This window comes from Chiloscyllium plagiosum, chromosome 27, assembly GCF_004010195.1.
Source record: "Chiloscyllium plagiosum isolate BGI_BamShark_2017 chromosome 27, ASM401019v2, whole genome shotgun sequence".
Classification (NCBI taxonomy): domain Eukaryota; kingdom Metazoa; phylum Chordata; class Chondrichthyes; order Orectolobiformes; family Hemiscylliidae; genus Chiloscyllium; species Chiloscyllium plagiosum.
The window spans coordinates 47,150,682-47,164,777 of NC_057736.1; the positions used below are offsets into that span (position 1 = coordinate 47,150,682).

At 39.5% G+C, this 14,096-nt stretch overlaps 1 protein-coding gene across 6 annotated transcripts in view; it reads left to right on the forward strand.

The window, feature by feature from the left end:
• The window catches only part of nfyc (nuclear transcription factor Y, gamma), an 86,499-nt gene that overhangs the window by 40,385 nt on the left and 32,018 nt on the right, over positions 1-14,096 (forward strand). For all 6 annotated transcript variants that reach the window (XM_043717961.1, XM_043717963.1, XM_043717958.1 and 3 more), the window contains 2 exons: positions 3,819-3,932; positions 7,044-7,139. In XM_043717961.1, the coding sequence (XP_043573896.1) occupies positions 3,819-3,932; positions 7,044-7,139 (210 nt within the window). The remainder of the gene's footprint in view (positions 1-3,818; positions 3,933-7,043; positions 7,140-14,096) is intronic.

The window sequence follows — 14,096 nt, forward strand, 5'->3', positions numbered from 1 at the left end:
GAACTGACAGCCAGACTACTGCGACCACTAGGACTCATAACAGCACACAAACCAACAGCCACTCTCAGACAACAACTCACCAGGACGAAGGACCTGATACCCAGCATGAGCAAAACCAATGTAGTGTACAAAATCCCATCCAAGGACTGCACAAAACACTACATAGGACAAACAGGAAGACAGCTAACGATCCGCATCCATGAACACCAACAAGCCACGAAACGACATGACCAGCCATCCTTAGTAGCCACACACACAGATGACAAGCAACATGAGTTTGACTGGGACAACACTACTATAATAGGACAAGCTAAACAGAGAACAGCCAGGGAATTCCTAGAGGCATGGCACTCATCCACTGATTCAATCAATAAGCACATCGACCTGGACCCAATATACCGGCTACTGCAGTGGACAGCTGGAACTGACAACCGGAAGCAGCAGATACAAGTCACTATAAATGCCGGAGGAAACATCACAGAAGCGCTTCACAGGAAGCTCCCAAACACTGAGGATGTCACCTAGACAGGGGACGAAACGTATGCAACACAAATTCCCAGCTCGGCGAACAGACCCACAACGAGCACCCGAGCTACAAATCTTCTCTCAAACTTTGTAACACTTGTGCTTTCACCAGGGCTCAGGTGATCAAATCTGGAATCTTTTTAAGCTGTGTAGGTCAGCTGCCTCCTCTGTCCAGATGAGGTAATGGAAAAGTCAATCACTGACTCTTAGTTTTATAAAGACTGATGAGTGATGCCGTTCTCTTTAGAATGAAAATGTTTTGCCACAGATCTTATCTCTCTCACTCCATTTTTCTGCTTCTTTCTTTTAACCTAATAGCTTAGCAACCGAAACAAAACATTGTATGACTAGGATTTATCTACTTGCAGTTCAAATGCTTAAACATTCATTAAGAAAATCACACAGCAGCCAAATGTTGATTTTACTTCCATTAAATCTTCATAAAAGTGTTTCTTATCGTTACACAACTCCATTCTAATTTATTTTCATGTTTTTTAACAAAACTCCTTGAGTTGAAAATGGTGACTAAAGTTTGTTATAATAGCAGTGGCTACTTAAAAGAAAAATTCCAAATCTGATGGAAAAGAAAACAAAGTTTGGAAGATTCCAATCTCTTTAAAAAAAAATGACTGGGAGTGTACAATAGACAGTAATACGTTGACAAGTATGAAGACTCTCTAAGCTTAGATTTCTGATTTCTTAACTTGAGTCATTTTTGATTCTGTTTCAGCACTGAGCTGACTCCCCATTTTCTCCTGCCATGTGGTGTTTGCCAGTAACCCAGTTTCCTAGCATTTCAGTGTGGGCGTACAGTCCACAAATATTGACTCTCGTAGGAATCTGTTGTCTTTGGGTCTGAAAGACAGTTTTGGAGAAATGGCTATCATTAGTGGAAAGTTCTTGATTTGTATGTAGAACAGAACTAATGTAACTTGCCAGGTGCAGAAATTTAATGGGGTGGCTAAAAACTTAAGACAAGAGCAAAATATTTTAGATACAAACACTCTGACTTAAAAACAGAGGTTGCTGAGAATTCTGAGATCTGGCAGCATCTATGGAAACATAGTTTTAATGAAGGGTCATCAACCATAAAACTTTAAATCTGTTTCATTCTTTATAACTGCTGGCAGACCTGCTGAGTACTTCCATCATCTTCTGATACATTTGCATATTCTTGTTGGTTCAGTGTGTTATGGTACCCAAGTTGCAACCTGTGCAGTTGCTTATTATGTAAATCCTTCAGTCAGACTGGCAGCCATGGACAGAGAAAATGAGATCCACACTGTCCTTATTTAAAGCATCAGATTAGATTAGATTACATTACAGTGTGGAAACAGGCCCTTCGGGCCAACAAGTCCACACCGACCCGCCGAAGCACAACCCACCCATACACCTATATTTGCCCCTTACCTAACACTACAGGCAATTTAGCATGGCCAATTCACCTGACCTGCACATCTTTGGATTGTGGGAGGAAACCGGAGCACCCGGAGGAAACCCACGCAGACACGCGGAGAACGTGCAAACTCCACACAGTCAATCGCCTGAGGCGGGAATTGAACCCGGGTCTCTGGCGCTGCGAGGCAGCAGTGCTAACCACTGTGCCACCGTGCCGCCCATCAGACCAAGTTACTTTTATATCAACTGTTCCCCAATGCCTTAATGTACCAACAATCTTATATCTTAAACTGTTTAATGAGAATGGGAGACTGATCAAGAAGGTAATAGCTGATGCAATTTGGCAAATTGGATCCAAAGTTGGCTTGGACTCGAGGCACAAAAACAACCATTGATCAACACACACTGTCCCTTGCTACGATGTCCAATGCTGTACCACAGGAATTGGTGCCATGTCCCTTGCAGATTGTTGAGTACATTAATGATTTAAATGTAAATGTTTGATCAATAGTTCATAGATGAAATGAAATTGTTTTTGCAGCAAGTAGTGAGGAAGAAAGCCACAGATTTATAGGATGATATAGACGGACTATTCAGATGTGCAAGTTAAATTTAATCTTGAAAAGTGTGAGTTGATATCTTTTGTGAGAACTAAAAAGGCAAGGGAGTACATAATTAATAGTAGAACCCTAGGAAGTACAGAGGTTCAGAGGAACATTGGTGTGCATGTTCACATATCCTTGAAAGCAACATGACTGGTGGTTAAGAAGGCCTGTGGGATTTCTTGGCATTATTAGCCACCGCATTGAATACAAGAGCACAGAGGTTTCAATGGAGCTGTATGTAACATTAGATAGGTCATGGTTGGACTAGTATGTGCAGTTATGGTTGCCACATTATACGTAGGATATTTTCACTTGAGAGGATGCAGAGCAGATTAACCAGAATGTTGCCTGGCATGGAGTTTATCAACAATGAGGGGGGAGCTAGATAGGCTAGAGTTGTTTCCCTTTGGGCAGCGAAGAGTGAGGGAGGACCTGATTAATGTGTGCAAAATTGTGAGGAGTATAGATAGGGTATGCGGGAAGAAACCTTTCCTCTTAGTAGAGGATCCATTAAGCAGCAGCATAGAGTTATGGTAAAGAACAGGAGGTTTAAGGGTATTTAAGGAAGAACGTTTTCACCCAAAGGGTGGTTGATATTTGGAACTCACTGCTTGAAAAGCTGGCAGATGCAAGAACAAACATAACATTTACTAAATATTTAGGCAATCACTTGAAGTGCCATAAAATACAAAGCTACAGGCTAAATGCTGGCAGATGAGATTTGATGCTGATGAGTAACATAAGTACGATGGCCAATAGGGCCTCTGTCTATACTGAAGAAAAATACCCAAAGTAAGAGGTGTCTGAATTATTAGGGCAAGAACCAGAAACTCTTGACAGGTAACTGATGTTTGAACGTTTTCCTGTAGTTGTGAACCAAAAATGTCTTTAAAATCTTCTAATGTCTAATAGAGTCGTACAGCACAGAAACAGACCCTTTGGTCCATTTCGTTTGCGCTGACAAGAATATCCCAATCTGGACCTAGCCCCATTTGCCAGCATTTGACCCATATCCCTCTAAATCCTTCCTATTCATGTACCCACCTAATCATTTTATCACCCTTTAAACTAAAAAAATTCAGATTGCCAATTGCCTTGTTTCATATTGAAGCCGCATTGTGCAAATCATATTAGCTACTAGAATATATGGGGCTTTGCATAGTGCGCCTCAGCTCTGTATTAGTAAGGTACAGTCAATGAAAGAGCTTTGATCAGCCCATCCTCATTAAGAGCAGATGACAGTAGCAGAGACTTTTAGGATGTAATTGCACTCTTCTTTTATCTTTATAGATGATCAGTGCAGAGGCACCAGTGCTGTTTGCGAAAGCAGCTCAGATTTTCATTACAGAGTTATCCTTACGAGCATGGATACACACTGAAGATAACAAACGCAGGACTCTGCAGGTACTGGACATTCTATAAGAGGAACCTTGAATGGAAAGGAGAGTTTGAAACAAGAAAATGTTGATAAGACAACAAAAGGGCCTGACAGGTCAAGGAATACTAACTCTAATGGTCATCAGACGCTGCCTTCAGAGCAGGACTATCTATCAGCTTGGCCAAAAGGAGGAGAACTCTTTTTTGCCAGCACTCTTCCAAACTGGTCACACCTAAATGGGATGCTTATGCACCAGTTGTCCCATACTCAAAGTCAAAGCAGTAGTGTGACTAGCTGAAATGTTTCCATGCTGTACCTCTCTATGACTCCATGACTCTATAAATAAGCTATGAGAGAATTCCTAAAAGAAGGAATATTACATCTATTACTTATATATTTTGATTAAAATTTGCTAAATTAAAATCATGCTTTAATGATTTGATTCAAACAATAACAAACCAATGCTGCTGTTTAACTTGAACGCCTATTTTGATGTCAGGTTTTCTCATTGCTGACTGTGTAGTCAAAATAACAGACTTTAATGTGTTTGGTGTGGATCATCTTTTGTTGTGAAGAGAATTTAATGCATTTCCTCTAATTGAATCAAAACTTCTGCCTGAGGTGGGTTTTGAACCTACCTGGCCCATTTTGCTGATGTGTCAAGTCAGACCTGAAACTTCTTCCAATCATTATTTCACTGCACAGCGCAAAAGCAAGGTCCTTGCATACTTAAAATACATAGATGAAACGTTTGCCGTATTTAAAGCTGCACTTGTATGCAAAGATTTCTTTACTCGCTCCAGTGACCTCCATCCTGAGCTTAGATTCATCTTTTGAAAATGAGCGTCTAATAAGCTCCCTTTCCTTGATGTGCTTTTAAGAAATCCGCTAATGCGTTCACTGTTATAGTCCCCTACAAACCTACCTTCACTGGGTTTCCTCATATTCTTGCAGTTGGGATTTTTAGCAACCTTCTACATTTAAAAAAAAAGGTTTTGGATCACCACACAGGTGATTTGAAATAGGATGGATCAAGCTATCCTTTGGAACAATAACTACACAACTCGGATCATTGCTTGCTATATATCATGCAGGCTAATGAGTTGGCCTAAAGCTGTTAGTGTCAGCTGTGAAAAGAGCCCAATCTACTTCTGATTACCCTGGAAGGATAAGTGTCTCAGCGCCAGGTGAAGCAAGTAATCTCGCACTGGTACTATGTGGTAACGACACAAAGTAGTATTAACAGGATACTGCTGTCAAACCAAAAAGGTGTCCTGCCTCATCCAAATGCATAATGTGGTATTTGAATTTCATTGCTGGTGTGAGGGCTGTACAATCCCAATGACCGGTGCATCGTCTCTTTTGTTTATAATTGGCAGTGTATTGACTATATTCAATTGACCCATGCTTGTGAAACTTAGGACAAAGAAGTGCCCAATATTATGTATAGTTCCATAACTGGACAGCACTTGCTAAACAATCGGTATTAAGCTACGCGTTACAATAACATCCAATTTAAGATAATATTCAGCTTCTGCTAAAGCAACATTTATTCATATGCAGTGTCCTGTCCTTTGCAAACAAAGAAAATATCACCTATTGTCCCTTTCTTTTCAATTAAACAAAAGCTTGGGAACATTGATTCTCTGGTATAATTCCCAGGACGTGCCCTGACCAATTGGAAGTGGAAATTCAACAACAGCTTGCGTGAGATTAGAATGGTTGAGGTGCTGCTGTGAGGACTACAACGTTGACCAGTCAGCACCCTCTTCTCATGCTGTGTAAATTCTTATTGATTTTGAGATTTGATTTTCTTGCAGTTCCACCCTGATGATTGCAAGGTGAAATGTTTTGACAACATATCCTTTTATCATTAAAATTTTAAACTTTTGATCTTCCTTTAATCTTATTTCTCTGCGACAATGCTGCCTGCCCTGCTAAACATTTTCAATCTTAATTTGTTTTTACTGGAGTCTACAGCTTTGCAGTAAACTCAAAAAGTAGCATTTCTCCAGAAAGAGAAGAGCAATGCGAAAGAGAATCACAGGCTGCTGTCAGCAGTGGATGGTACAGTTAGATGTCTGATAGAGTACAATTTATTTTTGTTATGAGGAAGCACAATTTTTAAACTTTCCATTGATTTCTGTTGTCTTTTGGTCTCTGATTGCATTGGATGGGATCAGTGTTAAATAGTGGTGATGCGGCGATGGCCTCGCACCTGTAATTGTCCATGAGGATTGCTTGGTCTGTCAGTGTTGTTTGCTAATTAGAGACAAGAATTGAGCTGAAGTACTATCAAACACTTTGTCGTAGGTCTTGTTTGAAAAGAAAGGTTGGGAGCTGTGGCTAGTTCTGTTTTCCCCTACCTAGTCCTTTTTCCCATTTGCCCAGATGTGTTGTAACAAACTCTTGGCCACTGTGGCTGAGACTGAGTGATTCATTATAAGCTATAATGTAGTTATAGGTTTCCACAAATGCTTCAATTCTGTTATTTTCAGTGTACTTTCTCAGTAACCAGTTTAGAGTCTGGGTTTACTAATACATGGTGGTGTCAATTCCAATGTCTGGGAGTGTCACCCTATACTCTGACTTAATAAAGACCCATTTTTTTTAAGTTAAAGACTCTTAAAAATTTTACAAGGGAAGATTAAAGGTCAGTATTTAGTCACGTTAGGCTGCAGCCAGACAAAAAAAAATTAAATTCTATTTTACTGCTAGGAATTTAACTGAGTCAGCGGTAAAAGGTTTTAACATAATATAACTACAGGAGGGTGCCAGCCAACTTTGAAATTTGTAACCAGAAGTTTTAAGGATAAAAAATGGGCACAAAGCCCAACAACCAATCCCTTCCTTTTGACCAACCAGTCCCTATATACTCTTTTGTGTCCTTCAGACACCTTCCGACTTGCTCAGTGTTAACCTAATGCAAGTTCATTCCAAGAACTAGGACTAATTTGTGCTATTAGGGCTAGAATGAATTTTTTTTAAAAAATGAAGGTGTTGTGGATGCAAATTATTGATTCATTTCCCCACAAAAAACTGCTGCTGAGAAATCTCTCTGACACCTGCTGCCTTTTTGTGTTGCTGCTTTGTTGCCATAGCTGTTTGAGTTACTTTTGATGTTTCCCTCCCGACAGAGGAACGACATTGCCATGGCCATTACTAAGTTTGATCAGTTTGATTTTCTGATTGACATTGTTCCTAGAGATGAGCTCAAACCTCCAAAACGACAGGTAAGAAACAAAAAAACAAATAGATTTATAAACCTAACAACAAAGTTCATCAGAAATCTAGGTTGCATGTTTTTTTTTTCACCCGCCATCCTCTTAAACCTGATAGTATCTAAACGTTGTACTCTTATATAAAATGTTCTTTGTTTAAGTAGTTGCATTCAGTTATTTACCTCAAGAAAGTAGAACACTGCCTTCTGGTGGCAGCATGCATGAGTAAACCTTGTTAAAGTTTGTGGGGTTTTTTGGAGCAAATAATTAGTGGATATACGAATTTCTTTTTTTATTTTTATGCTTTTTAATCATTTGTCTCAATTTATGTAGTGGGGGAGTTGGCTCTGCACTGAAATATTAATAAGCACTGTCAACTTATGTTTTCAATCATATCTGTTAGGACTGGCCTGTAGGTGGTGGTGTGGATTTTATTTAATGACCTGAATGTGCTGATCTTTAACTTGAGATAGAAAGGCATTTCTCAATTTAGTCTGATACTGTGCTGTTAACTGGTTTTGTTACGATACTTCAATATGGTTTGTTCCAAATAAAGTCCATAATATTTTTTTCCTTACATTTTAAACAGCGTCTTTTATGGTTGTGCACTGTCTATTTCAAGCAAAAACAAAAGCTCAAAAGAGCCAATAAATAAAAATATTCAACCATGTAGCAGACCCACAGTGATTCATCACTCCTTCATTGTAATGGTGAACTGTTGATAGCTATCACGTTACTGACTGACTTCTAACATTTTAGCTTCTAACTCCAGCTCTCTAGAGGTGCAATTTCAAGAGAGGTGAGGAATACAGAGGAACATGTAGTGCCACTGAGATGCAACTTATTGGGATTACACAATAAGATGGGGCAAGAGGTTGCCGTAAGATGTAGAGGAAAGTATTATTCAATACTGTCGGAATTGATAGAATTAAGAGTTTGGTTTTTTTTAAAAGTTGCATGATGATAACTTTATCTCTTGGCCATTCAGATATGCATTGGTGTAGCGGTCATGTAAACATCTTTAACTGAAAGCTTTACAAAATAAATACAGCTTTCAGTTAGATGTTTATGTTACCTTGTCACTAAATATCTTGGAACATCCTTGTTTCAGTTTAATGAACCAGAATGAAATTCTTGGTCACTTCCTAAACTTTGCCTCCATTTTAATTTGACTAAAGTGAGCTACGTACTCTCAGAAGTCATTTGCAGGGCTCTTCACGAAGACTGGTATATGGACCTCAGTTTTCAGCATGATAGCGACTTCTTTGTGCTTGACTGGCTAAGTGCGTTGGACTGAAGTAGTCTTCTGTGGTAGGCGGATTTCTTTTGTCAATTTAGTTCAATTTTAATGAGCTTACGTGAATGTCACTGTTGCTTTGCACCACTGCTGACTTGGTCTGTATTACTCCTGTATGTGAATCTTGGATATGTCTTGTTTTAGACATGGGTCTGAGTAGTATACCTGAGTGGTGACCAAGGCCAGTGGTTTACTACATACTACCTGCTTGGTTAGTTCAAGAAGGATTAGGTCTTAGTGGGACTTTGCGCAATACGTTAGAGTCCCTGTTTATCTCAGATAAATTATGGTCTCAGTGTTATATTCTCACTGTTCTAGATTAGTTTTTCTTTATGCAGTGATTGACTGCGTAGATTCTTGGGTCTGATCCACAGAAAGATGCAAAAATATCTTTGAAGAAGTGTAGGGGTCTTGTCCTAGGTGAGTACTGTAACTAATTGTACATAAAGTGGTATTGGTGAATTTCTAGAAGTTCTCTCATTTGCCATCCTGCCAAAGAATCATTTAACAGAGCAGTGTAGCTATCAGACTGATCAGATTGGGATCCTTGTATCATTGTTTCTAGTCTTGTGAGATTATTGTCCACCTAGCTTCAGTGTTTAGTTTTAGTTTAAGTTTTTGTTATCTGTGATCTTTTGCCCATCTTGACAGCGTTGATTGCTGGCAGTATATGCTGCTGTAAACATCCTTGACTGGAAGCTGTGTGGAGTGGAAGGGCTTTCAGTCAGATGTTTGCAGCTGTTGACTGCTGCATACTTCAATGAATCACTGCTGCTTCATTCCCTGATTGAAGAGCTTCATGGTATTGAACTACACCGGGTGGAAAAAGCTGATGTTTGAAATCTAGATGAAGTTGGAGTTTTCAAGGTGAGGGATAATACTACTTGACAATGTTATCTTCTATTGTCAAACTCTCCTGAAAACACAAAATGCTGGAAATCACAGCGGGTCAGGTACCATCCGTGGATAGAGAGCAAGCTAACATTTCGAGTCTAGATGACTCTTCATCAGAGCTGTCCTACTTTAAAATAACTTTAATAAACACTTTGTCTTTTTCATTTCTTAGAATAAAGAATTGTTCAATTAGGGCTGAATACAGAATAAAGTTGTGTTTATGGAGCTTATGGAGAGGCCTAAACTGTGGAAGACAGGTTTTTGTTAATATGGAGCTTTTGGAGAGGGCTACATGTGGACGCCTCTTCAGTGAGATGATTTTTTTTATCAGCCAATTGAAAATGAATGCTGGACTGCTTGAGAAGGAGTTAATTTTAATTCCATTGTTCAGCTAAGTGTTTTATTTTATTTAAGATTCATTTTTTGTGCATGTTTAATATTCTTTGAGTAAGGAATGGTAGTTTATTTTATATATAAGGTGCAATTACTTCTTTTTAGGCTCGATGTCATTGAGTGCATACAAGAGACAGCGTTAAATGCCAAGATTTAGAGAAATAATTACACAACAGGATCAGTCAGGTAGATGAGTGACTGTCAGGAAAGGTAAGAAGGTAGTTCAGAAGTCTCCTGTGGCTATTCCTCTCTCTCAAACAGATATTCCGTTTTAGGTACTCTTGAAAGGGTTAGTCTCTCAGAAAAATACAAGAGGCAGTCAGATCTTGGGAAGTTAGAATAAAAGGTTTGACAGAATTTAAAAGAATAATTGTTATCAGGCACAGACAGGAGATTCTGCAATAATGAGCGTGAATCTAGAAAAATATGTTGTGTACCTGGTGCCAGGATTAAGGATGTCTCAAAACATTTGAAGCATATTGTTAAAGGGGAGATTTTGTCCACATTGGTAGGAATGATATAATTGGGGAAAAGATTAAGGCCTTACAGAGTAAATATAAGAGGTTAGGTAGAAGATTAAAAAACAGAATCTCAAAAGTAGTAATCTTTTGGTTTATTCCCGGTGCCAAGCTCAAATGAGAAAAGGAATAAAAGAATAAAGAAGATAAATCAATGGCTGAAGAGGCAGTGTGATGTTCAGGGATTCAGATTCTTGGATTATTGGGAGCTCTTAGGGTCTGAAAAGATTTGTTCAAAAAGGATAGGTTTCACCTGAACTGGAAAAGGACCAATATCCTAGTGAGAGATTTGCTATTCTATTTAACGCAATTGTAAAATATTAGGTGGAGGTGGGATGTTGGTGGGAGGAGTGGAGGAATCCTAAGTAGCAGAGTAAATTGAAAGATAGATGAGGATGGTTCTGAATCTGAAAAGAACAAGTTAGATAGAAAAGACAGACAAGAGCAAACCCAAGAATGAAGTAAGGAAGGAATTAAAACTGCATTTATTTCAATGGAAGGGATCTTACCAAGTAAGTCTGATGGACTCGGGCACATGGGTTTGAGTCGTCAAAGCTATTATGGAAACTTGGCTGAAGGATGGACAGGACTGCATCTCAATGTTCCGGGTTTCAGGTGCTATTGGAAGAATAGAAAGGGAGGCAAAAAAGATGTGGGAGTGCCATTTTTAATTAAGGAAAACATTTAATGCTGTAACTAAAGCAGATATTTCTGAAAAATCATCCAGTGAAAATATGTAGGTTGAAATTAGAAATAAGAAAGGAATGATCACCTTGAAGGAATTGTACTGTAGGCCCCCCAGTAGTCAGAGGGAAACTGAGTAACAAATACGTACAGTCAGTTCTGCCATAGCGTGCATTTCTTCAACACAAATTGGCTATAACGCGATTGAAGAATTTAGACTAGTATTTGTCGGATGTGAACTCTCCTTACCTGTATTGGCTATAATGCGATTCTGGTCCCATTGGTTTAAATGGTGTTGCTATTACATAGTCATAGAGATGTACAGCATGGAAATAGACCCTCGGTCCAACCCGTCCATGCCGACCAGATATCCCAACCCAATCTAGTCCCTCTTGCCAGCATCCGGCCCATATCCCTCCAAACCCTTCCTATTCATATACCCATCCAAATGCCTTTTAAATGTTGCAATTGTACCAGCCTCCACCAGTTCCTCTGGCAGCTCATTCCATACCCGTACCACCCTCTGTGTGAAAAAGTTACCCTTAGGTCTCTTTTATATCTTTTCCCTCTCACCCTAAACCTATGCCCTCTAGTTCTGGACTCGAAGGGCTCATTCCTGAGGAAGGGCTCATGTCCGAAACGTCGATACTCCTGCTCCTTGGATGCTGCCTGACCTGCTGCGTTTTTTCAGCAACACATTTTCAGCTCTGATTTCCAGCATCTGCAGTCCTCACTTTCTCCTGTCATTCCTGAAGAAGGGCTCATGCCCGAAACGTCAATTCTCCTGCTCCTTGGATGCTGCCTGACCTGCTGCGCTTTTCCAGCAACACATTTTCAACTATTATTAAGCTGGAGAAGGTTTTGAAAAGATTGACCAGGATGTTGCTAGGAATGGAAGGTTTGAGTTATAAGGAGAGGCTGGACAGGTTGGGTCCTTTTTAACCAGAGCTTAGGAGGTTGAGGGGTGATCTTATTGAGATTTATAACATCATGAGGGTTGTGGATAAGATGAATGGCAGGTGTCTTTTCTGTAGAGTAGGGGATTTCAAAACTGGGGGGCATGTTTTCTAGGTGAGAGGCGAAAGATTTTAAAAAGACAGAGGCACCATTTTTACGCAGAGTGGTTTGTGTGTGGTGTTAACTTTTCGAGGAAGCTGTGGATGCGGCATAGTTAAAATGTTTAAAAGACACTTCGATAAGTATATGAATAGGAAAGGTTCGGAGGGATATGGGCCAGGAGCAGGCAGGTGGGACTAGTTCAGTTTGGGATTATGGTGAGCATGGACAGGTTGGACTGAAGGTCTGTTTCTATGCTCTATGACTCTATCTGTTCATTACCCTCCACATTCTACTAGTAAGACTACTAATCCCAATAGATTTGAGTAATGGTGTTATAAATCTGCCTTCTTTTGCTGTATCCTGGGGCCTGGTTGGTGTGAAGTGCAAGATTAGCAAATCTCAGAATACAGCTAATGACCACTTTCATTGACCTGATATTGTTCTGTTTTAGCAGCTTTGTTCCCAGACTCCAGTTTTAAACCGAAGTTTATGTACTTTGCTGCTGCTTTAGGCTGAGGAGGTCATCATGTGGAAAGAATCTATGTCCCATCACACACACCATGTTTTGGAGATAACTTGGGTGTGAAATTGGCAAACACCTCTCGCCACCACCTGAGAACTCCTAATGAAGGAAACAGCAGAAGTAAATGAGGTGTTGTAAAAATCAAGAATTTGCATTGAAGTGATGTAATTTTGGTGACCAATTGACTGATTGCTTTGTTAATGAAGCTGTTTAATAATTAGTCAGTCAACTTGTTTGATTCAAAAAGGGCTCATGCCCGAAACGTCGATTCTCCTGCTCCTTCGATGCTGCCTGACCTGCTGTGCTTTTCCAGCAACACCTTTTCAGCTCTGAACAAAGTTTGTGTCAACATACCTATTTCATTTTGAAACAGTGTGGTTGGACTGCAGAATGCCCCCAGTGTCTCGCTGTGGCAGAAAACAACACCAACATTGAAAAGACTGGATGATAAGTGGAAAAGTAGTGAAGAATTGTGGCTATGATCCCCAACCAAGTTAGAACTCGTTATATTGCATGTTAGATACTTTAGCCAACTTAGCAGTTGATAAAAGGCTCATGAGGTTTCTGGTAGGTGCAATCTGATGTATGTCAGATTAATGGAACTTTAAAGAATCACAAATTAAACTATTCTCTGGAATGTGTGCATGTGGCTTTTAAACAAAACCCTAACAGATACGATTGCATCTTGAGCAGGGATCCTGAATGTTGGGGGCTATTGTTAGATTTTTGGTCAATGACAACATAAATTGGGTCAGAAGTGGCCTAACAACAATGAACATAATGCTTTTAATATGTGAAAGTTCCAAAGCACTTCATAAGAGCAGACAATATTTACACAGTGTCGTAAAGAGACATTAAGAGGTAAGGTGGGTGACAAAAGCTTGATCAGAGGTAGATTATACACATTTACACAGTTTAGTTTTCATCTGCCACAAATGGTAGACTTGGGAAACTGTTCCTTTGGCTTTCGTGAAGAAGTCTGTGTTGATTGACTGATGTTATCTCCTTCATCCTCCTATTTCTCTCTGGTGGGTTTCTTGGTTCTGTGGCTGTGCCTGAGTTTGAGTATTTTGAACATTATAATCTGTTGAACTAGGAAGAAGCTACAGTTCACTATTTCCCAAATGGTGCCTTAAATTGCCCATGAAATGAATGGGTCTCTGACTTATATTTTGTTATTGATTAGATTAGAATCTTATAGCTTTCCTTCAATAGTGAGGGCTTCTTTTAATTTCAAAACCTATCTTGAATCATGTAAGTAGAGCTAGTAGATGCTCTGGCTTTCTTTGGCACACATCAAAGAGATGGAACAAAGTTACTTTATTCATTTTGCAAACCTTGGCCTTTCAGTGTTGAGATATCAGGAAATGCTTCAAGTACACTGGGTCAAACAATAATTGTGGAGAGAAACCGGGCTAACGTTTCAATTTAGTGACCTTTCATCCGAATATATCTATTCTGTGATGAAGGTACGGTGACCTGAAATGTTAATTCTGGTTTTCTTGACAGATGCTGCCTGACCTGCTTGAGTATTTGTGACATTTTCTGTTTGTTTTATACTTCTAGTATTTGTGGTATTTTGCTTTTGTTTTAATATTTCA